Source organism: Candoia aspera, chromosome 16 (genome assembly GCF_035149785.1).
Source record: "Candoia aspera isolate rCanAsp1 chromosome 16, rCanAsp1.hap2, whole genome shotgun sequence".
NCBI lineage: Eukaryota > Metazoa > Chordata > Lepidosauria > Squamata > Boidae > Candoia > Candoia aspera.
The window spans coordinates 1,476,645-1,502,963 of NC_086168.1; the positions used below are offsets into that span (position 1 = coordinate 1,476,645).

General features: G+C 47.6%; 3 protein-coding genes across 5 annotated transcripts; 2 read left to right on the plus strand and 1 right to left on the minus strand.

Moving 5' to 3' along the window:
- Positions 1-233: 233 nt before the first annotated feature.
- On the minus strand, positions 234-3,443 carry LOC134506173 (zinc finger protein 664-like). Its single transcript, XM_063316229.1, has 2 exons — positions 3,370-3,443; positions 234-3,076 (listed from the first exon to the last, which is right to left on the minus strand). Exons 1-2 carry the CDS (start codon positions 3,373-3,375, stop codon positions 1,652-1,654), a joined length of 1,431 nt encoding a protein of 476 aa, XP_063172299.1. The 5' UTR covers positions 3,376-3,443; the 3' UTR covers positions 234-1,651.
- A 55-nt stretch (positions 3,444-3,498) lies between these two features.
- LOC134506171 (mitochondrial-processing peptidase subunit alpha-like) lies at positions 3,499-12,229 on the plus strand. 2 transcript variants are annotated; one of them, XM_063316226.1, is made up of 13 exons: positions 3,503-3,614; positions 4,037-4,239; positions 4,585-4,664; positions 5,021-5,103; positions 5,441-5,535; positions 5,989-6,089; positions 7,411-7,674; positions 8,604-8,696; positions 8,774-8,892; positions 10,524-10,614; positions 10,904-10,966; positions 11,065-11,209; positions 11,520-12,229. In XM_063316226.1, exons 1-13 carry the CDS (start codon positions 3,568-3,570, stop codon positions 11,687-11,689), a joined length of 1,554 nt encoding a protein of 517 aa, XP_063172296.1. In that variant the 5' UTR covers positions 3,503-3,567; the 3' UTR covers positions 11,690-12,229. The 2 variants fall into 2 exon arrangements, with proteins under 2 accessions (XP_063172297.1, XP_063172296.1); XM_063316227.1 differs by lacking the exon at positions 11,065-11,209 and having other exon boundaries at positions 3,499-3,614; positions 11,520-11,662.
- A 5,215-nt stretch (positions 12,230-17,444) lies between these two features.
- Positions 17,445-25,027, plus strand: PPP1R26 (protein phosphatase 1 regulatory subunit 26). 2 transcript variants are annotated; one of them, XM_063316211.1, is made up of 2 exons: positions 17,445-17,579; positions 19,747-25,027. In XM_063316211.1, the coding sequence occupies exon 2, from the start codon at positions 19,808-19,810 to the stop codon at positions 23,408-23,410; it is 3,603 nt and encodes a 1,200-aa protein (XP_063172281.1). In that variant the 5' UTR covers positions 17,445-17,579; positions 19,747-19,807; the 3' UTR covers positions 23,411-25,027. The 2 variants fall into 2 exon arrangements, with proteins under 2 accessions (XP_063172281.1, XP_063172282.1); XM_063316212.1 differs by lacking the exon at positions 17,445-17,579 and adding an exon at positions 17,878-18,028.
- The last annotated feature ends 1,292 nt before the right edge of the window (positions 25,028-26,319 follow it).

Here is a 26,319-nt window from a genome sequence, read left to right on the forward strand (position 1 = left end):
ACAAAGAGTCGGAAGCAACTGAATGAATAAACTACATACCGCCTTTATTATTTTTATAAATAACTCAAGGTGGCGAACATACCTAATACTCCTTCTTCCTATTTTCCCCAAAACCACCACCCTGTGAGGTGAGTTGGGCTGAGAGAGAGGGACTAGCCCAAGGTCACCCAGCTGCCTTTCATGCCCAAGGTGGGACTAGAACTCACTGTCCCCCCGTTTCTAGCCTGATGCTTTAACCATATTACTAGGAATAATTGGAAAATATATTTTATGCCCCCTTATTATGCATATGAAGAGGAACAGAGGACAATAAGTTCTAGAGTAACTCATGTTACCCTTCCAGACTGACCCCATGTGACAGCATCAAAAATTCAAAAATGTATTAAGCTGAACCCTGAGTTTTGGCCTTTTTAAATTCCATGAGGCCATCTATTTTTTGTTGCTTGTATGGTTTAAGCGATGTCTGCATGCCAGAATACATTGTCATTTCTTCCTCTTTCCTATGCTGTAATCTTTTTTTTTTATCAGAATTTTATTAAGTTTAAAGCAAAGATAAAAACTACAAAAAACAAAAAAACCCTAAAAAGTGAGAAAACACAAGAAAACTCTTTAAAAGCTTACATAAGTGACTTCCGACTTTCAACAATATACAGCCATTTCCATAATCAATCCCTTACTCTATATCAAACCAAGATCACATTATTTCTATAAATCAATCCATCAGCACACATAGAAATCACTAAATAATTGCTCCTTCCCCTTATTTATAATTAATATAAGGGGAATGAGCAATTGTTTAGTGATTTCTATCTATCAATTTATATATGTCTAAACCAACTTCCCTCCCCTAAACATAAACTTTATTCACTTATTTCCTTCCTAACACCATTCTATATATTTCTACTACAATAAAAGTCAAATTATAAAAACATATAAATTGCCTTTTTATAATTAATGGTACAATAATATTAACTCTATTAAACCTAAAACCAAACATTATTATACTTTATAGATACCTTATAAATCTTAAAAATCAAACTTTAAAAAGAAACCAATAAATCTTAATCCAAATCATTAAAAAGGCATAAAATCACAAAAGACCTCACTGTCAATCCAATTAATTCTTAAATTTTTACCCCACCTCGAAATATACCAGGACATTTACATATCCCCATTTTATATACAAGGCATTTTTCATACCAAGATCAAACAGCCCAGCTGCCCCCTTCAGACTTCTCAGCAAAAAAACTCCTACAATGTAAGTTCTCTTCTCTCCCATAACAATCCAAAGGAAAGCCATAACAATGACGCAGAAAAACAACTTTCTTAGTAATCGGCATTAAACTAGTAGGCACCTTAGAACAGCACAATCGTTAAGCAAACCATAGCAATAGAGGAAACAGTAAAATGGTCGCGTTCAGAAGTTGGCATATCCTTGATTGTTTGGGCTGATAATACAGCATACACTCAAATTGACACACACAGGTTGAGATGGCTATGAAGGGTAAGTATGCACACCTGTGCCTTAATAGATTTATTTGTATTAGATTGTAAAAAGTGTCTGTGTATAAATAGTCAATGAGTTTCTCAGCATCCAGGACTGCACTGACTTTGCTGGTTACTGAAGATTTTAGCCACGCTCTGTCCATTTCTATGGTTTCTCTCCTGTGTGGATTCTAATATGGTTTTGGAGATTTCCATTTCTTTTGAAGGATTTTTCACACTCCATACATTTATAAACTTTCTTTTCTGTGTGAAGTTTATAATGTTTACTGAGACCCACATTGTGACTGAAGCTCTTTCCACACTCCAGGCATTTATAGGGTTTTTCTCCCGTGTGAATTCTTTGATGTACCCTGAGCTGTCCAGTCTGAGTAAAGCTCTTTCCGCACTCCAGGCATTTATACGGTTTCTCCCCTGAATGGATCCTTTGATGCGTACAAAGGCTCCCACTGCAACTGAAGCCGATTCCACACTCCAGGCATTTATAGGGCTTTTCTCCTGTGTGAATTCTTTGATGTATCCTGAGATCTCCTCTCGATCTGAAACTCTTTCCACACTCCAAGCATTTATATGGTCTCTCTCCTAAATGGATTCTTAGATGTTTATCAAGGCTTCCACTCTGACTGAAGCTCCTTCCGCACTCCAGGCATTTATACGGTTTTTCTCCTGTGTGAATTCTTTGATGTATCGTGAGATTTCCTATCTGACTGAAACTTTTTCCACATTCCAGGCAGTTATAGGGTTTCTCTCCTGAATGGATTCTTTGATGTGTATTAAGGCTGAAACTAAGACCGAAACTCTTTCCACACTGCAGACATTTATAGGGTTTTTCTCCCGTGTGAATTTTTTGATGTATCCTGAGATCTCCGCTCGATCTGAAACTCTTTCCACACTCCAGGCATTTGTAGGGTTTTTCTCCCGTGTGAATTCTTTTATGTATTTTGAGGTTTCCTATCTGATTGAAACTTTTTCCACAGTCCAGGCATTTATAGGGTTTCTCTCCTGAATGGATTCTTTGATGTTTATTAAGGCTTCCCCTGTCACTGAAGCTCCTTCCACACTCCAGGCATTTATACGGTTTTTCTCCCGTGTGAATATTTTGATGTTGACTGAGATATCCTCCCGCTCTGAAACTCTTTCCACACTGCAGGCATTTGTAGGGTTTTTCTCCCGTGTGAATTCTTTGATGTATCCTGAGACTTCCTATCTGATTGAAGCTTTTTCCACAGTCCAGGCATTTATAGGGCTTCTCTCCTGAATGGATTCTTTGATGTTTATTGAGGCTTCCCCTCACACTGAAGCTCTTTTCACACTCCAGGCATTTATAGGGCTTCTCTCCTGGGTGAATTTTCCCGCCTATTCCGACGCCCTCCGCCGCCCCGCATCGCTTCCCGGGCACCCTCCTTCCAGGGGGTCCCTCCTCGCTCTGGATCATCTCGTTGGGCGGCCCTTCGGCAGTTCCACCGGGTCCACACCTTTCCCGCCGCCGCGGCCCGGACCGGGGGGCTCCTCTGCGGGCTCCCTCCTCTCCGCTCGGCTTCGCCTCCTTCCTCCGCCGGACGCGGCCGTCCCCCTGAAGGGCGAGAGGGCAAAGGGGGGTAGGAGGAGGAGGAGGAGGAGAGGCGGGCGGGGCCTCCGTTCCCTTCCCTGAGGGGAGGCCGAGGCCCGCGACGGGGGAAGGCGGAAGCCTCCGGCCTCTCGCGGCCCCCTTCAGGCAGGCAGGCGGCGGACCCCGGCCTCCCCCCACCCCCCGCCAGTGCCGGGACCACCGGGCCTCGGCTCCCCGGCCTGCCCGCTCCCTCCCTTCTCGGGGAGAGGCCCGCCCCGCCCCACGGACTGCGACTCCCAGCAACCCCCGCGCCCCACCTGCATCCGGGCCCCTCCGCCGCCGAACCGCGAAGGTTTTTCCCCCGCCGGACGGATTCCGGAACTGAGGGCGGGACCTCCCGGCGCGCCCTTTCCGAGGAAGCTCCGCCTGTTCCGCCCCCGACAGTCCTCCCGCCAATCACCGCCGCCGCCGCACCCAGAGCAGCCAATCCGCGTCCGCCTCCCTCAGGGAACGAGATGGCGGCCCGCGCGGTGCGGAGGGGCGTCCTGGGCCCGGCGCGTAGGTGAGGCGAGGGGACGCGAGGCGCTCCCTCTTGACCTTCGGGGGCCCCGGCCTGCCCGCCCGCACCCGGGCAGCCGGGGCCGAGGGGCTCATCTTCTGGGGGTGCAGCAGCGCCCCTCCCCAGCCGTCCTGGGGCTGCTCTCTCGCCCCTCCCGGGGGTCTCTCCCTGGGCCTCCTGGGCCCTCCCGGCAGCCGGGAGCTCAGGCGCTGCTCCCTCCGCCCTCCCGATGGTCCGGCCGCGCCTCGACTTTGCCGTCCAGGCAGCCGGGGCCGAGGGGCTCCTTCCGGGGGGCTCCAGCCGGTCCCGCCCCTCGTCAGCCCGCGGGGGCGGGTGAGGGAAGTCCCGCAGGCGGGCTGCGGCGGGGGCCTCCCTTGCTGCCCCCGTTCCGCGGAGCACAACCTCCTTCCCTCCTCGCCTTGCAGGCTGGGGCTCTCCGGGTCGCGGAGGCTCAGCGGCGGGGGCGGCTACCCCGGCACCCCCCTGACGGCCCCTCTGCCGGGGCTACCCCAGCCCGCCTTCGCGGGCCTGGACGGGCCAGAGGGCTTCGCGACGGAGGTCACCGCCTTGGAGGACGGGCTGCGTGTGGCCTCCCAGAGGAAGTTCGGGCAGTTCTGCACCCTGGGCGGTAAGGGGGCTCCGGGCGGGGGGCTGGCGGGGGAGCGTCCGGTCTCCGGCCTGACTGCCTCTCCAGGAGGCCGAGCGCTCCTGGCTTCCGGGTGCCTCTGGGCTGGCTTCTCGGGAAGGCTCCTGGGCAGGGCACGGCAGTGGGGGAGGCAGGCAAGAACCTGCAGCAATCCAGGCCTGCGGGCATCCGAAGCAGCGGGGCAGAACAGCCAGCCGGGCTGCAAGGAGCCCAAATGCCCAGCTGGCGATGCAGCTTCCTCTGCCAGATGAGTGTATTGGGGGGATGCTTCCCTTGGGGCTGCCCTAACCTTTCTCCCCCTTTTTCCGCCTTCTGTCCTTTAACTAGTCCTTATAAACTCAGGCTCAAGATACGAAGCAAAATACACTGGCGGTATTTCACACTTTCTGGAGAAGTTGGCCTTTTCTGTAAGTTGTGTTTTTCAAATTTGTTTGTGGTCATGAGGTTGAGAAACAGAACGACACGCTTAAGACAAGCATTTGGGCCTTGTCCCTTGGTTTCCCGCAAATGACATTAACCGAGGCACCCGAATATGGCAATTGGCACCGTTTCTATATCTTCCTGTCTCCTTCGCTCTTTGCCTGAATTCTTCTCCAAAAGTTATCACCAAATCTCTAATGTTATACATCACAGGGAAATTGGTTATTACGTGTCATCATTCAACTGAATATAATTTAGTTAATGTTTATTTTGCATTTTTGTTCTAGTTCTGCCTGAAAAATGAATTCAGCTTCCTTGCTTTGCTCCCTCCTCTTGTGTTTAGTCCACAGCTCAGTTTAGCAGTAAGGATGAGATCCTGCTCACGCTGGAGAAGCACGGTGGCATTTGTGACTGCCAGGTGTCGAGGTCTGTTTCCCCTTGGGCATCCTTTGTGGCAGGCAGTGCTTTGGCGAATGTGACCCAAGACAGTGGCCTTTGACTGGAAGAGGGGGGTTGATATACTGCACGCTTTTTCCCAGCTCCCATCTTACTGTGTGATCCCTCCATCCTTCGCATGGGGGCTGGCGGGTGGTTCTGTCATTTGAGTTTCGTTTGAGTGAAAGCATTCTCCCCACATGCAACGTACCATTCCTCATGCGGAGCTTTAAAGTCCTTTGTTGCAAGGTCTTAAACATGCCTTGCTCCCCAGGTGAAGATCATGTGTCCCCAGTAGAACATAAAACCAGATTTGCTCCCCTTTCAGGGATACCACGATGTATGCTGTTTCCGCAGATAACAGGGGCCTGGACACCATGGTCAGTCTGTTGGCTGATGTGGTTCTCCAGCCCAGATTGTCAGGTGAGGTGATTTTTGTAATGTTCTAATAAATTAAAAATAGAAAATAATAATTTAAAAAGCAGATTGCCAGGTGAGGTCATCACGGAGTCTTCTGTGCCTGAAGGGAAGAGAATCAGAGCCAGGCAGGGGTTTCGCTGCCCCGCATGAGCATAGATTGCATTGACACAAAGGTGCTTATGGTTTCTACGGTGACAGCGTAATTCGGAAGGACAGGGCTGGGAGAGAGGCCAAGATGGCAGGAGGGGGCATGGATGGGCGTGCCTGATTGAATTTATCTGCTGGGGAGCGGCGCAGGTTTATTCAATGGGATTTGGTGACCATTTGGGAGGCGGGGAGGAAGTTTCCTCCCCTTCCAGCGGGTCCGTGCATGTGCCACTGCCCCTTGGTAGGGAGTTGGCGCTGGACCCTGTGGGGCTGGACTCCAAGGTGGTCCTCCTTGGCTTCTCTTGGCAGATGAGGAAATTGAGATGACTCGTATGGCGGTTCGCTTTGAGCTGGAGGACCTGAACATGAGACCCGATCCAGAGCCGTTGCTGACCGAGATGATTCATGCCGTAAGGCCCGCTGGGATTCTACCCCTGTAAAGCCCCCGAGCTGCGCAGCCACCTTCCGCTAATCTTGTGGATTGAGCTAGGGGGCAAAGGGTGCGACGCTGCTACCAGCATGCCAGATGGGGCAACACTGAGCGGTTTGAGAGGCTGGCGGTGGCTTCCCCATTGTTTGCAATTCGCTTCCTCTAGCGGGAAGGGAAGGGAATTGCATTCCTCTAGATGCAGGACCTGAATAGTTTTCGGAAGGAGCCCAAGTTTGACTTTTGTATGATAAGCGATGGGGTTCATTTTGGGGGGACAATAAGATAAGGACTTCTTACTTGGTTTGCTAATGCAATGTGTTCCTGCCTGCAGCTTGGAAGGGAAATGAAACAGTCCAGGACTGTTTCATTCATTCATTCATTTCATTCAGTGAAAGGGGGCTTTGGTGTGAGCATGGGTGCGCACGCTGCACCGGAAGAAAGTGTGTCTTTTGGCCAACGGGGCATGACAGAGTGCTTCAGAGGGGTGTGGGCACACTATCAATGCCTCCTTAACTGAAATGTGTACTTTCCTGGGATTGCGCAGCTGCCCTGTGATCCCAAGAAAAGAGGCACCTTCTTTAAGGAGGTCCCTCATCTGCTGCGTGTGCACCCGTGTCTGCTGCAAGCCCCCTTTCAGCTTTGGATCCACACACAGAGCAGCTTGCAGGCCCTGGCATTGGGGGCAGAGGAAGATCTCATCACGGGGCTGAGAGGCAACATGGAGTTCTCAGTAGCGTAGGCCATGGATCAGGGAGACCTGGGTTCAAATCCAGGCTTGTCAGACATCTCACTGCTTCTTAGCACGGTTATGTGGACAGCTGTTCGGGTCTGATCCAAAACGTTGCTATAGATAAGCTTTTGAGTTGCACAACCCTGAAGATAAGAGAGCTGGGCAAGGGTATCCCACCATCATCTCCGTGAAGGCCAGATTTTTGTGGGAATAGAAGCTTCCGACATACCCTGGTCCCAAGCCACGTAGCACATGCTTGTTAACTCCAGCACTTGAGATCCAGGCTCAGCATCATTTAAAGGCATACCTTCAACTGTGGAATCCACGGCATAATGCTTTTGCGGTATTTGGGGGCACTAATTGAGCCTTTAGGAGAGGGTGTTACTTTTTCAGGTCTGAGTCTCTCTTATGCTCACAGCTGTATTCTCAGAAAAGTTGAACAGCAAGAGCTTTCTCAAGTCTTGATGCACGTGTGGCCAACAGTAATCCTAAAGCAAGAAAGTACGCTCAACGTACGTTTTGTCATTGCCTGGTTTTTGAAAATCAGCGTAATTTTCCTGGTCTTTGACAGGCAGCTTACAGGGAAAACACAGTGGGATTGAACAGGTTCTGTCCAGCAGAGAACGTTGAGAAGATTGACAGGAGGGTCCTCCATTCGTACCTGAGGAATTACTACACGCCCAGCAGGATGGTGTTGGCTGGCGTGGGGATTGAGCATGAGCAGCTTGTGGAATGTGCTCGCAAGTACTTCCTGGGGGCCCAGCCAGCCTGGGGAAGCGGGAAAGCCGACGATGTGGACAAGTCAGTGGCCCAGTACACCGGAGGGATCCTCAAGGTAAGGAACAGAAGACCGGCTCTGCTTTTCTCACCCCGCTCTGCAGAGATGTGCAGAAGGAACAGGGGAACAAGCCCTGCAGCTGGAGTTTTCAGTGCCGGGAGCTTCTTACTGGCCAGTCGGGAAGCAAAAGCTGACTGTCGTCAGACCTCTTGGTTTAATAAAGTGATCTGTAATGATTTAAAATGTACAACTCGCCTTGGACGTGTTCTCAGAGCAGCTAAAACAAAGTTGAACTGATAAAAATCTGGGACAGACGTGCCCCAAGTAGATTCTGTGCCTCTTTCAAAATAAACATATAGTATAAGGGGCCACTCGCATCTAAAAAAGTAAACACGAGGCAGTGCGAGGATTAAAAGCAATAAAAGTACATTTAAACTGCTGAAGGCAAAGAGGATTGTCTGGAGGAAATAGTCCGCTAGTCGCCCAGAAGGTAAGCAAGGGCCCAACCTGGTTTGTTTGTAGGTGCCACCGGGTAGTCCCTGGCAGTGGCCAACCTCTCTTGCATTTTTGCAAAAGAGCTGCTGTAAGGCTGATTCCGGGGAGGCGCTCTGGTTCAGGTTCCCAGAGACAAGCACACGGCCAGAGTGCTGCATCTCTGAGGATGCCGTCCCCCCAGGTGCTCCCCTGATCCCTTATGGCTTTGGTGCATATGCCAGCATTTGGAAGCATCTTCGGAAACGGCCTGGTGAAGGGCCTCAGGAACCCAGATGGTCCCGCCAACTGGTCCACCCCAGTCAAAATTCTTGCAGATGTGTTTTGAGTTAGTTGAAGTTTGTACCTCCAGTGCCCTGAAGTTCTGTCATCCTGGAGACTATTTTAAAAAGTATTTGTGAGACTTCCAGAGACAGTAGGGGAGTTGGTCTTTCAGCTGGGTTTTTTTCTGGCAAAAGGCCAAATTCCCAAGGAATCTCTCCCTCTCTCTGCAGCTTGAGAAGGACATGTCAGATGTGAGTTTAGGGCCCACCCCCATCCCAGAGTTGGCCCACATCATGATTGGACTGGAAAGCTGCTCGTTTCTGGTAAGTATCCGCTTCTGGCTGCGGCGGCCCTTTCGCTGGACGTCTGAGTGACCGTCTGCTCTGGCTTCTCTGGTCAGGAGGAAGACTTCATCCCCTTTGCCGTCTTAAACATGATGATGGGGGGCGGTGGCTCTTTCTCTGCCGGGGGCCCTGGCAAAGGCATGTTCACACGGCTGTATCTCAACGTCCTCAACCGGTAAGTCCCCGGGCTTTTCTGAAGGAACAGGAAAGCTTTTTTGCTAAGAGCTGGGAGTGGAGACAAGCTGAGCCAGAGTGCGGTGATGGGAATGGCTTTATCATGCTGCTGTGCAGGATCTTCCCTTCAGAGGTTTTTAGGCAGGTGTCCAAAAAGGAGTAAAAATGTGTAGCCGCTTTACACGTTGTGCTAAGCTATCGTTTGCTTTATTCATGACTCTTTTGGCTAACCCAGCGGTGGTAGAGCTCCTGGACCATGCTGAGCCATAACTTAGTTTTACAAACCAGTTGGCTAGGTTCAGACAACACACTAAACCAAAACCAAGTAAACCACCTTTGGCTTATTACAGTATGTGAACCAGGCCTGTTGTTTGAAGACCAGGTTAAGAAACAGGCACCACATACACCTAAAACTCCTTTTATTAGAATGGCTATAGGACCAGAATCTTTTGAGTCTGAATGTGTTTCCCACCCTCCCACTTCATGTGAATTGGGTGGGTGGGGCTGCAGCCTAAGCATTTTTGTAAATCTCTATCTTGGTAGGCTTAAGCCACGTTTATCTGTTTGTTATCTTGGTAATGGATCTTCCCTCTCTCCGTTAAGACCATCCTCTCTGCTCTCTACACACCATCGCCACAGTGATGAATACCCAATCAGCAGAGAGCCTGTGTGTTAACTTGAAGGGTCTTGAGATGCGTTTGTATTGTTGAGGGAATGTCCAGTTAAGCCAGGCAAACTGCTTGGGGCTGAGGTCTCACTCTAGTCTTTCAGAGTCACTCATTCAACATTCCTGATGCCTGGACAGTATGGATTGTGTTCAGTGCTTGGCCCCACTCCAGCTTCCAAGGACTTTGCCAGATTTCCCAGTCTGCCCAGGGTGGAGATCGATAGATGGGTATCCCCAGCACATTGTCAATACTTCGCCCCATACCAATGGGTGACTGTCCCCATGTAGCCACCAACAGAACCCATCTGCTCCGGGAGAAGTAGAGCCTCCGTACAATAATGTCTCCCATTCTCAGCCCTCGCAGGCAGTCCAGAAGGATTCTGGAACCACAACTGTGGAAGGCTACTGAGACAGTCCTGCTCCCACCCTCCAAGCTCAGATGAGAGTGACCAGCGTGGTTTCCATCCCACACCCAGGCTTGAATCCCGATTGCTGTCAATCCAGATATCTCTGTCCTCCAGTATTCTTTGTAGTTATTGGCCCACCCATTTCTTGACAACCTCCTCTGAAAGCAATCTGGAATGGTGGATCCACAGTGGGCCTTTTCTGAGTTCCCACAATAGATTGTGACCTGAATGAACCAGATGGGCTTGCACAAGATGTTGAGTTGCTGAACAGCCCTGATTTGGGTTGTTGCCAATCAGCCTTTGCACGTCCTGTGAATGTATCTGCGAGCTTGGCAGAATTCTTCAAAAATCTGACCGCCTCTGCAGCTGATGCCTTCACCTTGTTTCTGCCTCACAGCAGCCTTCTCTAGGCAAACTGGTGGCTGCCTCGGCTGGGGCTGATGGGACATGTAGTCCAACTCTTGAGGAGGGCCCACAGTTGCAAGTGGCTCTCTTACAAAAAGCTGCAGGGGCAGTTAACATTCACCCCCTTTCCCCTCGTCTTCCGCTCTCCCCCAGGCACCACTGGATGTACAATGCGACCTCCTACCACCACAGCTACGAGGACACCGGCCTCCTGTGCATTCATGCCAGCGCAGATCCCAGACAGGTGGGTGCTCCTCAGAATGGCTTCCTCACCGCAGGGCGGGCTGTCCCTCTCCTGCCAGGCGCGTCATCATTTGTTGCCAGCTGGAGGTTGGGCTGCATCTGCTAGCCCAGCGGGCAAGTGAGTGAGCAGGTGTCCCCAGTGCCCCCTTGTCTGGTCTGGTGAGCAGGCCTCCTTTCCTGTCCTCGCCCCGGAGGTCTCCCCCAAAGCTCTCCACTCTTCAGGAAGAGCGAGGCCTTCAATGGAGTCGGTTCTCACGCCCGGCTCCGTTGTGTCTCTTCCTTGATTGCAGGTCCGTGAAATGGTGGAAATCGTTACCCGGGAATTTGTTTTAATGGCTGGAACCATGGGAGAGGTGAGAGGCTGGGGAGCGGGGGTTATGTCGGGGCTTTGGGGCTCGGGTCAGAGCGCCTCCTGTGGAGGCTGGCGCAGTCCCATCGTCTCTCCCTCCAGGTTGAGCTGGAGCGGGCAAAGACCCAGTTGCAGTCCATGCTGATGATGAACCTCGAGTCTCGGCCGGTTATTTTTGAGGATGTTGGGAGACAGGTGTTGGCGACAGGGGGGAGGAAGCTGCCGCACGAGCTCTGTGTCCTGATCGGTACGTCAACAGCTTAACTTCCCGACTTGCTTCGGGTTTTGGGGCTGCTGCAGACGCGAGCCCCACGCCCCGCAGCTCCTTTTGGAATTTCACCAGGGCCTCCCCAGCGGGAGCACCTTCCCCTCCGGGCCTCCTTTTGCTCCTGCCCCTCTTGTGTCGGTCGCCCCGAGTCTCTGCCGATTCTCGCATCTCACAGAATGTGGAAACCTGTCCTCACTAAGCCCGTATTAGTGGCGCAGCTTTGCGGGAGTCATTAGCACACGGAGCCACACGTACTGAGCGTGGTGGCCTTGGTTTCCCTTTCCCACAGGCAAGGTGAGCGCAGAAGACGTCAAGCGGGTGGCGACGAAGATGCTGCGAAAGAAGCCGGCAGTGGCTGCCCTGGGGGACCTGGGGGAGCTGCCCAGCCACGAGCACATCCAGGCCGCCCTTTGCAGCAAGGACGGGCGGCTTCCCAGGACGTACCGGCTGTTTCGCTGAAGTCCGTTAAAGTTAGAGCCCCACAAAGTCGGAACTTTGGTTAAAACGACCCATTTCTTGCCACGATGCTTCTCTGAAAGACGGGCAGCTCGGTGCGCACTCTGGGCATCGGGGTGGGTGTGCGAGTGTGAGAGAACCATTTTCACATGTCTGTTCAAATTCTGTTGATCCTCAAAATAACTTATTTTGTAAGACTCAAACTATATGAGAAGATGGAGGTGAGGCAGCTGAAGAGAGTTGCCTCCTAAAAATCAGATTGCTATTTTGGTATTCATGTTGATTGTCTTTAATCAGGTGGGTTAAACACCAGGGTGTGTTACTGGCTTTCTTGTAGGAGTTGTCAATCTTTGATGTGGGTGAGCCCACAACTAGCTGTGTGTTTTGGGAGGCTGGACCACTCAGATGATGCCTGTCATGGGGCAAAGCCTTAGTTTACCAAAATGCTCCCTCTTGTCCCTTTGGCCCTCTTCTGACAGGATGTTCCTTTTGATTTCTCCTTATTTTTGCTATTTTTCTTAACTTCCAAATAAAACACCCAACTCCACCCAATTTTCACTTTTAGTATTTATTATTCTAGAATGCATAGGAGTATGATGACTGCAACACTCTATTACCATTAAATCCAACTCATACGTAAATACACTAGAAATCTTTTTAATGGAAGAAGCATACAGAATGGCAAAAAGTTGCAAATGAAAGTTCCCGCATTTTCTCTAACTTAAACAGCCCAATGAGTGCATGATTCCCCCTCCCTCGCTCTGGTATGCAGCCCCCTCTCCCTCAGTTCGTGCCAGTCTCTTGCAGGTGTCTCCAACGGCTCAGCCAGTTGACCTTGGTTATGAGAGATAGTCCAAACACGATGTCTTCTCACTCCTGAATGCTCCCCCTCCCTTCTACCAACTTGCAAGTCTCTACACATGTTGACTTAATTTATGCATGCGAGTCCAGTCAGATGTTCTAGGAATGTTTGATCGGGGAACATGACAAGGAGGCCATTTGGGACCAATTCATTCCTTCTTAACGTACCAGTAATATTGGTGCTTTCCATTTTGTGTGTGTGTGTGTGTTGTGTGTGTGTGTATATGACTCTCAAAGTCAGGGCCAGGAGCCTGGTTTAGTGCTGGAGGCACCTTGGCACTCCTGGGCATTTTGTTGGAGATCCCAGACATCACTGACTGAACATGCAGTGAAGAACTTTCATCTCTTCAAAAACAATGTAAGGTTCTAACTAGACACGACACTGGCATTTAACATCTTTAACAATGTAATTGGAAGCTGCAAGGGAAGGACTCTACAGCGGGAATATAAAGCCATGCTTCAATTTTGATTAGCATTTCTGAGCTGCTCTCCAGTTTGGGAGGAAAAGCTGCCTCTGGCACAATACATTATCTTTGCTTAACAGATATTGTCACAACTGGTAGGGAGAGGGAAGGGTTTAAATCTCCCTTCTCACTGTTCCATTGATAGTGTTTTTCTTACTCCAATCCTCGGGCTGCTGTTTGCTTTTATAACTAACTAACATACCAGTAGCTTCCATAGAAATGCACGTAGGGGAGCCAAAGTTTATTACATAAATTAGAATAATTGCATAATTTGGATTCTCTTGCCAGAAAATGTAAATTCTGTTATCAGAATGCTTGGAGGAGTGAGCTATGAAGAGAGTAAAAAGGGACAGAGGCTAAAACAGGAAAGCTTGAAAATCTGAGATTGGGTAGGGCTTCTACCCATTTTTTTCTTGTAGAAATCAAGGTAATGCAATTCCATGTTCTTGAAGGCCATAACAAGCCCATCTTCTGGAGGGTATTTATAACAGGGTTTCTCAACCAGGATTCCATGTGAGGTCACTAGGGGTTCCCTGGAAGATCATGATTTATTTAAAAATTATTTCAAATTGGGGCAACTTCACACTTAATAAGCATTTTTTTTAGTTTAAGAACATCGTCAATGCATATGTAAAGGCCTACACATGAAACGAATGTAATAATTTTGTAATGTCTGGCCTATATTTGAGCCTGAATGTGCATTTTTCCAAGGCCTGAAAAATATTTCAAGGGTTTCTCCAGGGTCAACAGGTTGAGAAAGGTGGATTTAGAAGGAACCCTGCATGTACAGAACAGCAGGACTTTTAGCATAAAAGGGGACCACAAGAGGCTCTCAAGAACCTTGCTTTAAAATGCTCAGGAATACCCATGGAATTCAGTAGAACTTGGCAGCAAAAATTGCCAGGCCTAATAGGGCTGTACGAAATTTTGAAGGGCTGTTTTGGTTCAATGGTACCCCAAGGAGCACTCTGCCACAAAACAGCCAGCTGAATTTGATGGTCCTGTAATGACACTTGGGGATTCAAAGCAACACTTGCTTTGTGAACGAAAGCAAAACTGAATCGGATCACAACCGATCCACAGCCCTAGTAGACTACTGAGGAATGCTGAAAACACGAGTCCAAAAGATTTGCAATTTTAAGAAAGCGTGCAGAACCTAACGGCTGGAACTGGGCCCAAATGGCCTTTTGAAATTCTTCAGATTTGTGGGCAGAAAAATTGGTTGGATTATTTTTCCAGGGGAAGAATACATTCTCCAAGCACGGTCAAAGGTGAAATCCCCCTTTGTAACAACAGAAGCATTACTACTGAAACTATGGTTGATGTTCACAAAATATGGTTGATGTTCATACCAAGATATTTTATTTTAGTGTTGCTCTGTAGTGCTTCTACTGAACTGGAACTCTGCAACAGCCCTGCTCTAAGCCTTCAGTTGGAGCTGGAGTGTAACTGCTCTCAGCTAGGTGGACAGGGGAATGGAAGTACAGTTCATCTTGCTCTTGGTATTTTCTGCCAACTGGCAAGCAATAACACCCTTTCTAAATCAAGAGTGATGTGAGTTTGTTAGGCACCATTGAAGCAAGAGGCACTTCACATAAAGTGAGAAAGATCAAGTCCTAGGAACAGGTCCTTCACGTCAAGGGGAAAAGAGCCCTGTCAAAAGCTTTTTCACTCTCAGCTTCCAATTCTGGCAATTAAAAGGTTCCAGTGATCTCACAGCAATCACTGAAGCAGAAAACGTTACACTAATTCCTAAGTATCCCACTCAACCATCAAATATGACCAAGCTGCTCTGCTGGTTTCTTTTCTACAGCCGGCAGCAACAAATTTCCTAAATTCACCTGGGTAGCTTCAAAACGTTTTACTTTGCTACTCTCTTAGCAAGCAACTTAGCTCACTCCTCTGCCCTGAATGAGAGGGGAATTCACCCAATCGTTTTTTGGATTTGGAAACGTCCATAAGCAAATGGCACCTCCTGTTTCTTGCAGCTATTATAGCTCACTCTGAGCACAGTCAAACTCAGCTTCATTGAGATAAAATACCTTCTGAAGAAGAGTATCATCTTCCAGCACAGACTGGATGGGCTCACACCACATAATTCACCTGATTGCTCAACTAACCATTTTTCTGGATTCTAGTTATACATTGAACCATAAATTCGCCCAGTAGGCTGGGTTTGGGCAATCACGTGTGAGAATTAAGAGAAAACGTTGATTACAGACAACATTCCACAAGTGGCAAATTTATGGATTATGTCACTCCCTTTCCCAGCCATGTTTGTATCTTTCTTAAAACTCATATTCAAGGACTTTCAGAATACACTCTCTAGTTGCTGAAAAGGCTAGTTTTTGCACGTAAAAGAAAGAGTTTTGGGTAAAAGGAAAACATGGTTTCTTGAACTTCAAAGAAGGCATGAATGCCATGCTAAAATACTAATACCAACTTTATTGAAAAGCTAATAATGAATCCTAAACTTCCAGGTAACAGCTTGGCCACAAAAAGAATCAAGAGTACCTCTAACCAACTTAGTGTGTTGTGTGAATGTAAGCTCCAAACTTCTCCAAACTGACACCTCTACTGGACATTGTCACTGACCTCAGGGTGGCAATCCTTGAGGAGGAGGAACTGAAGCTTACTTAGGGCGAGATCCCAGGGAGGGGAGTCCTTAGCTCCAAGAGAGTGCAGAGGGCTTGGAAACTTCTGGGAAATAAGACACTGCTCGTATACCATTGAGAGAGCCCTTCTGGTGCAGTGAAACCAGCAGGCTGTGAGTTCTAGTTCCAACAGGCGCAAAGCCAGCAGGATGACCATTGGCCAGTCACGCTCTCAGGCCTAGGAAGGAGGCAAAGGCAAACCACTTCTGAAAAGCCTTGTCAAGAAAGCTGCAGGGATAGTCCAGGCAGTTGCCAGGAGCCAAGACTGGCTCAAAGGCACGCACACCAGTGCAAGGAGAAAAGAAAATGGAGGGAGGGGCTTGTTTACTGAGGTATAACCGAAAAGGGGCACAGGCAGGAAATGGAAGATGGGTGTAATCAAGGATGGATGCAGGACTCAAAGGCTCCACCTTTGGGGTATAAGCAACCCAAACCCAATTTCCATCCCCCACCCCGTCCCAGGGATGGGAAATCTTCCCCCAAATCTCCTAAAGAAAAAAAGCAGAGGGTTTAGGAGGAAGATGGAAGGCTTAGGTATAGGAAGGCTATAAGAGCAGAGAGTAATTGTTCATATTTATCTACTGCTAGCCTTGTTTTTATGGCAACATAACCATGATTAACTAAATGGACAAATGTCAAGGTTGACTATGCCATATATTTCCCAACCCAACCTTAACCTTCTCTCTAACCCGGTAAGCCAAAAATAAAACAAAAATACCGAATAGTGCAGGGGCAGGTGAATGAAGAGCAGAAAAGTCGGAAGGGAAGGAGTGTGGAGACAGAATTTTACCAGCATCCTTCTTATAAGGAATGTACGTGTTCAGCTAACTGTGTAAGCTGTACATATCAAGGAAGATAATGGCTTCCTTGTCTCAAGAGTTCCAAGGCTCTCTTGGGAGATATGGATGCCTAAGAATAAGTTGGAATGTGGAGGGCTGACAAGTACATGACAGGTATAAGTTGGAAGGTGGTATGAATGAAAGATAAGGGAAGGAAATACAAACCAGAACCAGCAGAAGCCAGTAAAAGATAATGCAAGCATGCAAGCATGCGCACATGAGGGATATCTTGTCTGAAAGTAACCAGACAGGCAATTATGTTAAATTTCCCTCCCACTATGAGATAATTCCCCACCTTACGGAGGGCCCAAGGTGGAATTTTACACCCAAAGGAGGGGAGGAATCCCAAAATGGTGATGGGTGTAGATGTAGCGTATAGTTAACATAGATAACACAAATGTATGCATGCCTATGTACCCTGTGACAGAAATTGTCCAATAATCATTTTATGCTTATAACTCTATCTTACAGACAATGGTATAAAAGATGCTGTCTACTAACACAAAGGGCTCTCCTCTTCAGAGGAGAGACCCCCCTTGTTACTTGAGCGTTCAAATAAAAGGGTTATCCTATTTCTCGCTTGGTGTGTTTATTGGGACCCATACCAGGTTTAAGGGACTCGGGTCCTAAGCCCTGATTATGGCTCTTCAAGGAGGAAGAGACAAAACCCCAGCTCGGCAGGAGGGCAGGAGAAGGAAAGAGGGGAGGTCAGAAGATAAAAGATGACAGAGGAAGAAGGAAGAGGAGAAGGAGAGAGAAGGGGGAGAAAAGGGTAGAAAAGGGAAGAGGGAAAAAAGGAAGGAAAGGGGAAAGGAAAGGAACCCTGGCGGGAGAAGGGGGCAGGCAGGCCTACAGCGGACTCCGGGAGGGGCGAGGCCGGGTCGGGCCTTCTTCCCCGCGCCGCCGGGGGGCGGACCCGCCAGGCCGGCCGGGAGAGCAGGCCGGGCCGATGGCCGCCCGGTCCCGCCCCCGGCCGCCGCCGGCCCTGCCTCCCTCCCCGCGGGCGGCGCCTGTCCTCTCGCGGCGGCGGCGGCGTTGGCGGCGGATCCCGCGCGGCGCCATCGCGGCCCGGCAGGTGAGCGGGAGACCAGGCCGGGGAGCCGGCGGTCGCCATGGCAACGGGCCCGCCGCGCCGGCCGGGATCCCCAAGGCAGTTCTCTTGGCGGGGGAGGCGCGCCTGGGGGCGCCGGGGCGTCTGGCGAGGCCGGCGGCGGCGGGAAAGGGGCGGCCTCGGGGCCTCGCTCAGAGTTGGCTTCGGACCCAAGCCAATGCCGAGGGAAGGCGGGCCCTCCGTACTGCGCCTCCCTCCCGAGCGGGGTCTGCCGCAGGGAGAGCCGGGGAGCGGCCCGGGGACTGCAGGGGCCCGGGCGAGATGGTATGGGGCCCCTTGAGGAGCCAGCCTGATTACTGGTCCGGGGCCTCCTCGGAAACCTGCTGCGCTGGGGCTTGTTCGCTGGTCGGGGGAGGCGGAGGGTCCCACGCGGGTCCAGACCTCTCCCGGTCCTGGCCAGCCCGTGCTAAAAGGTGATTTTCATTCAAAATAAATAAAGGGGCAATGAATGTATATTTGCCACTTTGACCACAATATATATTTTTAAAAGGCTGGATAAAAATGTAAAAATAACAACACCACCACACCAACCTCCAGCATTATGTGCTTTGCAAGAGTGTCTGTGTGTCCTGCAAAGGGTGGGGGGGCTCAGTTGGCTTTTGCAACCAGCCAACCGTTTTGTGACTTGGCAGGGCATGGCAACCAGGTGGCGAGAAGACCCACGGCATTTAAAGAAGGGGCCCTGAGTCCAAAATGACTGCTTAGCCCTGGAGTGGGGGATTGCAGCACTAACCTTTTTTATTTCCCACTGGAATTAACCTTGGTCCGGGCCCAGTGGAGCAAGGATCTGTATTAGCAATTTGCTGAAGGTAGAACCTGTGTGCCTATCTATGACAGCAGCACATGCATCATGCCAAGCTTGAATGGTGGGAGTTTGGTTGTGGATTGGACAGGCATGCGCAGCCTGTGACCTATCTGGTGTTCCTGAAACCTCAGTGTTTTCTGGCTATGCTTCCAAGGGGTGCTGGGCGTTGTACTTCCATAACATCTGGACTGCTACCAGTGATCTACCTGAGAACATACTGTGGACACAGCCAGTTGGACTTAATCACAAACTGGGATTAAAACAAACCATGGCTTAGTGCAAGCTGCAAATTTAATCGCCCAAATATTGCAAGCATAGGAGTAGCTTTCTGGATCAGATTTATTTAGCAGAAATGTTGTTTTTTCCAGTGACCAGCTTTATCGGATAAACCCTTGTTCAGATATTACAGGAAAATTTTTATCTATGTTCTCCATGGCACAATTTTATACATCTCCTGTCTAATTACTTTACGTACTAAAATTTCAGGAAAAATTCCCCAGGCAGTCGATTAATTGTGGAGTCCTTGGTGCTCTCTGAGCCTTGTTGTTTTCTTGCAGACGTTTCATTGCCAGACTAGGCAACATCTTCAGTGCCATCTTCGATTAATTCCTAATGTCATTCCATCACATATACGGTTATGCTGGTTTCTATAGAATTTTGAGCCTTTTGACTTCCCTTTCTCTTCTACCAGTCCCATGATTTTTTAACATTTCCTTTTCATTTCTTTATAGTCCCCAGGCATTTCACTATTTGAGATTTTCTCTGAGTTTGTCTATTTACATATAAGATAAACTAGACAGATGTGTAGGCAGGTTTTCCAGTCAGTTCAGCAACAGACCAGGCTGTAGTTGCCTCTTCGAATTAAATCAAGGGTTTCCTTTCCTTTTTTTATTTGTATGTGGGTGTGATTGTGAGAGATTAATAAGGTGTAATAATTATGGGTTGAGGTTACACAATTTCTCGATAAACAGGTTGATTGGCAACTCTAATAATTAAAAAAGCACAGAGTAAAGATTTCACAGATTTGATAGGAAAAAATCTGCAATTCTTTATGGTGCTACTGTTATGTATAATGATTGTTTTTGTTTTTATTTTCTTCCTCCAGAATAAACCCAGAGAAGTTAAAGGAAATTAAAACAATCTTCTAATTGATAAAAGAAGCTCCCATAAATAATTTTTTAATTTAATCTTGTTGCTTTAGATAATACAGTGCAAAGTTAATATTAAAAGAAAATCTAGTCGTAAAGCAGTTATCCTGCAAATACTGAAGTAATATTTGTATTTTTGTAGCTGTTTTATGCACTTTTTTTTTTTTTTTTTTGCTAGAATGGGAGAGTGGTTCGCCTGAAACACAATACGTTTGCCAGCCTTCACGTTATCTGGGAGGATGTTTCTCATGAATGCCTCTCCTTTGGTAGCCCTTCAGAGAAAATGGGAACTTTTTCCCCGGTCAAGGAATTGCAGGTACCCGGTCTGTTTCTCAGAATCTGAAGATCTTGCTAGAACAGCTGTAAATGCCAAAGTCCAGATGATCATAAACAATCTGCAAAGTGAAGAAGTGGCCTTGGGTGCTAGCAGTGAATATGGCTGCATCGTGCAGAAGAAACAGAAGAGAACAAAAGATAGAGGACACAAATTTAGGAGGAATGACCAGGTGCTGCAGGAACATGTTAAATACACCCTTCATAACTGCCCAGCAGACTCTGATGGAATGGACATGGAAGAGAGCACAGAGTTTGGACCCCTCTCCTTGAATTCTGACAGTGAGGATTCTGTTGATAGAGATATAGAGGAAGCCATTCAAGAGTACCTGCGAAACAAGGGCCAGAACATTCCCCCATTACCAAATAATACCAAGAATTTGCCTGGTAAGGATGAAGATCACCCTGCCCATCAGGAATATCCTTCCCATGATGTTGCTTGTCATTTATGCCCTGCTGGTCGTGGTCCAGTCAGTGTGGCCCAGCAGTATGCCGTTCCTGATCACGTTGGAGATAATGTTGTCCGATGGGCTTCCTCCCCTTGTAGTGCAAGCAGCGATGACTCTTTCGAACAGAGCATAAAAGCTGAAATAGAACAATTCTTAAAGAAAAAGAAACAGCAAGCAACAAAGAAGATCACGAGGAGGAATAAGCAATTTCATCAGACAGAGTTTCAAGAGAAGTTAGCCATCAGTCAGAAAGGCAGCATTGACAGAGGGAATCGAAATTCTTTAAAGCAGGGGGGCAAGGTGTACTTCCCAAAACAGCATCCTGAACTACAAAGCATCAGCACGCCTAAATGCTTGAGGTCAAAAACCAGCAAGGAGCCTGCAGCCTTAGAAGCAGAAAGGCAAACAGACTTTTCAACTCCAACAGTTCATTATTCCTCCGTCCTGGAAGAAAGCAAAAAAAGTGGGAAGAGGCAGGTGCTTTGCAATGCCAGAAGAGAGGAAAGAGTCAAATGTATAGATTTGTCTGATTCAAGCAGTGATGATGGGATTGAAGAAGCTATTCAGCGTTACCAGCTTGAGAAGATTAAAAAAGCTGCAGAGTCCAGAGCAGGCTACGTTTCTTTGCAGAAGGAAGAGTTCAGCACCAGCAAGGCAGAGAATATCTCCCCAAGCCTGACAAGCGCTTTGCCAGAAGTCACTCAGAAAGCTCAGAGCTGCAGGAGGAAAGATGCCAGTGCAAAGCCAGCAGTATTAAATAGGTCCGGTGCCACTTGTGATGATCTGGGAAAAGACACAAGCAATTCTCCTCCAGAAGACAGTTTTGCCAAATGCACAGTCACATTTCAGGCATCTTGTCGAGCAGATACTGCTGCAGAATTAATGTGTGCAGAAGCCATACTAGATATCTCCAAAACTATTTTGCCTCCTCCCACAGCAAATGATAGCAAACTATTTACAACAAGTCCTTTCTTTTCTTCACAGAACATGCTACCTTTCCAGCATGAAAGTGACAATACTGTGGATAGTGATGATAGCATTGAGCAAGAGATAAGAGCTTTCTTAGCTGTCAAAGCAAAGACTGGACATTTGATAGCAAAATCCAGAGATGTCTCACATGCTTTCAAAATGCCTCCCTCTTTGGGACAGTGCAATGAGCAGATTCAGAGTTCGAAGCAAATGTTCCCCAAATGTTTGAAACTGCCACTGAATCACAAAAAAAAACTTAAGAGGAAAAATGAAATAGTCACCCAGAATGAGGACACACAATTGATCTTCTCAGAGATGGACTATTTGGATAAGAATCTTTCAAAGTCCTCTGTAACCCAACTGAAAAATGAAAGAACTGGAACTGGAAAGGTGGTTATATACCCAAAAGACACTCTAACCACTCTTAGTTCTATCAGTCTTGCCAGTCCTTTGTCTCATGCGCTTCATGGTTCTGGAAGTCTTGTTCAAAATATAACACGGGGTCAGCAGAAATACGGAGCAGATGATAAAAGCAGCTCATTTGATAGTGATGAGGATTTGGATACAGCTATCAAAGATCTCTTAAGATCCAAACGGAAGCTAAAGAAAAAATCCAAAGACCAAAGAGTTCACTGCAAAAAGAAAGTCAGACTTGGTGATTCTGAAATGCATATTTTTTATAAGGATGAGAGAGACAGCCAATCCCAAACTCCCACCTTATTAAAAAAGTGTCTCGTAAGTTCCAGGAGAGACATTAGAGGGGGGAATGTAAAGAAAGGGCCCCTGAGAAAACCAAAAGCTACCATAGAGTTTGAACTTGAATGTAAAAAGGAGTGCCAGGCCAGACCGGTTTCTGGAGCTGAAATCCAGGAGGCCACAAAGACTCATCCATGTCTGTGGGCTGTGACGTCCTTGGCGGATGACAGCAGTTCCATAGACAGCGACGACAGCATTGAGCAAGAAATCCAGAAGTTCTTGGCAGAGAAGGCTAAAGCTTCCACAAGGGCCGGGGCATCACCAGGTGCCGGTGGAGTTGCTGAGACCTCGGGGGCCGGAAAGCCTCGGGCTGCTCTGCCGAAGCCAAGGTGGCAGCTCCTCGGGCGTGGAGGCAGTGCCTCGCAGAGAGAGGGTGAAAAGGTGGGGAGTCTGGACCGCCCAGTTCCTGAGCCGGGCAGCCATCTGAGATGCACAGGAGAGACCGAAGGAAGCGCATCTCACCCCAGTGAGCCAGTCGGATCATTTGTGGAAGAAGGGGGCAGTCAGGCTCCAGTGGCAAACCCACAAACTGTGGAAACAAAGGGGACTGAGCTACCCATAAAAAGAGCTGCAGTCCAAAGAGAGGATACTTGGGGTGACAGGCTTGATCGAAGGGCCCCTTCATCTGGGAAGGGCAAAGTGGAGAGTTGTAAATGGCAAAATTATTTAAAGACCGTGCCCTCTTTCAAAAGGAAGAGCTCATATGAATTCAAAATATCCAGCAAATTTCTAGCAAGTCTCAAAGGTGGTGGGAATAAGAAGAAGTCTGTGCTTTTGGGGAAAAGACAGGGCATCAACCTTTCTTTGCTCGAGAAGCATGGAGGTATCTTGGCAGCAAATTTGTTTGGGGAGAGGTCTCTGCCCAAAGAGGTTGTGGGTTCTGGAAGTGAGGCAGGAATAAGAGAAGCAGATCAAGGTCCTGGGTTCCAGGCAGGAAGTTTGCATCCCTGCAGACAGGAAGGGAATGGAGGTACCCAGGAGACCACCATATTTAACAAAGTGGTAAACTTGGCCAAACCTCATCCTGTGGAAAGACACAATGTAGATTCCAGCCAAAGCCTCGCTTTGCAAGAGCCTGGCATGGAGGCGACCAGAGAGGCCACGGTTAGCCCAGGGGTAGCACAGATTGAAGTCCCTGTGAGGGAGGGAAAAATCCTGGAGCGCAGCACCAGTTGGACCAAGTGTAAGGTTCCCGACGGCCCTTGCGATTTATCCCTGAGAGACGAAGTGGTCAGCCAAGGTAGGATGGCAGAGGAAGAAACCCAGAAGGTTCTAGGGGCAGGTTCTGCAGAGTTTCCAGGTGGCCAGTGGGAGAATACACACCCTGTCTCCTGAAGACACAAGGTTTCCAGTTTATAAGTCCTTTATTTTACAGCATTGGCTTTTTAAAAGGCAACTAAAAGAAAAGTGTTCTTCGTTAAAACTTCTCACAAGAGGCTTAATATCTGTTTTGGAAGAGATGACATACGAAGACTGATTCAAGTTCCAGTTGCATTAGGAGCCTGGATCAGTCCATTCGTAGTGGGAAGTGTGTGCTTATGGAAAGCAACACCTCTTGTCACAAAGATTTATCTGTGTTAAGAGAAAACATAATGATGGCAAAGCAACCAAAGTGATCATATTTTAGGGAACCTGAGACTGAAAGGAGAGGCAGTAAATACAGAGGTACTATCCATGATGCCCACACTTAGAAAGAAATGCGTCTCCAATTTCACCTATCCAGGTTTTATTTTCTCTTTTGGTAAGAATGATTCCTTTATATGAAAAGGGTGATGCTTTAAGGCAATCTTTATACGACATTTTATACAGCATGCTTAACTGCAGGTGTTTGTAGTTAATAGGGTTTTTCATAGCAGATGATTAAGGTCACTGTGTTTTCAGGCTGTTTTCTGGTAAGCCTTCCAGGTCTGTGGGGCTCTCCTCCCCCTCTAGCCTTCAAGTCCCCAGGCTGCAAGGTTTTGGGAAGCAGGATTATTATGGAGCTGGTTCAACAAAGGAGCACAAGGTTGGAGAAGGATGCTCAAACTGAAGTCCTCTTTTACCCTTTTAAGCGTTTATCAGCTGTGAAGAGAATTTTAAAAAGTTGCAGAACAGTGAAATCTGTTATAAATGGGCCACTTATAAAAAAAAAAAATCTTTTTAAAAAAATAATGTTTTTATAATTGAAACTCATAGAGGTTTTTTTTTTAAAATCTCATAGAGGCCATTCTGTTCTTTGTCTGGCTTTGTCCCCCCCATTTTTCCTTTCTTCCTTGTTTATGGAATTGCCAGGCTGGCCAGGTTGGTCCAGAGGGTTGCACAGGAACTCTATGGCCTGCAGCCTGGGCTCTCTGGGTCCAATAAAACAAAGGGGCAGGACTGGCAAACAGAAGAGCTGCTTTTCTGCTGGAGGGCCTTCGGGGAGGAGAATTTACAAGGACTTGGTTGTATTTGCCACTCTGAAACTCCTTCAGTTCAAAATAATGGGCATCCTCAATAATGCCAAAGGGAGGAATCCCAAGTCTGGAGGCATTCTTTTCTTTCAGATTCTTAAAAAAAAAAAATGAGGTTATTTCAGGCTGGATCACTAAAGGGTAAATGTTGGGGTAGGAGAGCAGCCTTAATTCCAACTGAAATTTAATCTGATCTTTTTCTAGTGGCATTTTTTTCTGTTAATGCTGCTTTTATAGGATTAAAGTCCTGTGAATATCAAGTTAGCCTGTTTCTTCTCTGTAAACCCTACTGGACGTTCCTTTCACTTACATTCTTGGGGACTGGGTGTGTGTTGGAGCCTTTGTATTCATTTCCTGTTGAATTTCAATACTTTGTAGCTTGTAATTTCAATGTTCTTTGATTGAAGATGCACTTTTTAAATTAAGAAAACTTGTTTTGTATATAAGAAATGGTGTACAATCGTACATTTATAAGATTTAATAAAATGATTTCAGATCATGAACCATGATCCAGAACCTATTTTTACTTTTCTGTCATATATTTTAAAGATAGATTCACAGCTCTGAGAGGCTTATTTTTGGAATGTCTGTGCTCCAAAGCAGCCTCCAATGATCTTATTCTTCAAGCAGTGACTGGCTGTCCATTGAATCTGAATTTCTGCACTAAGCTGCTGGTTGGTCCTTCTTGCTCTGGTGACATCAGCACATAATCTATCATGCTCCCTGCAACCCTCATAGGCAGAAACTTTTAACAAAAAAAGGGGGGGGAATGCCCATCTCTGCTTTCAGGTACCTGGACAGGGCCCCAGAGAAGGAAAAGTATTTCCAAAATGTGGGATATTGAGGAAAACATACACTGCTCTTTACTTCTTTCTTTCTTCTCATCTGGGAAGACATGGGTGGAATTCTCTTTGGTCCAAACAGAGAGGAGCAAAAGTTATTTTACGGGGAACTGAAGATCGATCCTGCAAGAATGAATCTCAGCTTCATGAACCAGCACCCTGCAGAAAGGTTTCACTCTCATGCTAAGCCCCAATTTTGGCAAACGTCATTTGTTGAACAAACCTCCATTCCTGGATTCAGGGTTGGCGAACCACAGTGGCTAAGCCACAAAGAAGTTGATCATATTACAGCTTTGCTGTGATATTGAACCCACTGCATTTTTGCTGCCTTTGGCTGTTACAACATTTTATGAAACCCACTGCACTAAGCTGTAGCTTGCATAACAATAGCTAAAGTAGCTATTGTATCAGTAGTAGGTGTTCTTGCCACTTGCTTCCATATCCTTCACACTGTATGCTTTTCTTAATACTGGTTTTCAAAGGGTCCCACATGTATGCTTATCTCTACCCTTATTTTTCAACTTACTAAGAGAAATTGAGTTTAGAAATGGTTGATAAAACTACTTCAGGTTTGACATTAGAGAGGTAAAGTTGATAAAAGGTTATTGCACAAATGAAAATACTGTTATTAGGAGCTGTCCATGCACATTTGCACAACTCTATCTTCAGAGCCTGACCAGGAACTGGTGTGGAGTTTTCCTCCTTTTCAAATATTACATTTAGTGTATACAGTCAGGACCAGAAATATTGGAACAAGGATAACTGTTTTGGCATTTGGCCTCTGTACACCACCACACTGAAGCTGAAAGGAAACACACCCAGATGGGAGCAAAGTCAGGACTTTCAACTGTCATTCAAGGGGGTTGACAAAAGTGGGGCACTAACCATTCAGGAAGTACAGCCAGTGGCATACACACACACACATCGTTGGTGGCTCATAAGTAATGGAACAAATGGCTGACAAGCAGCT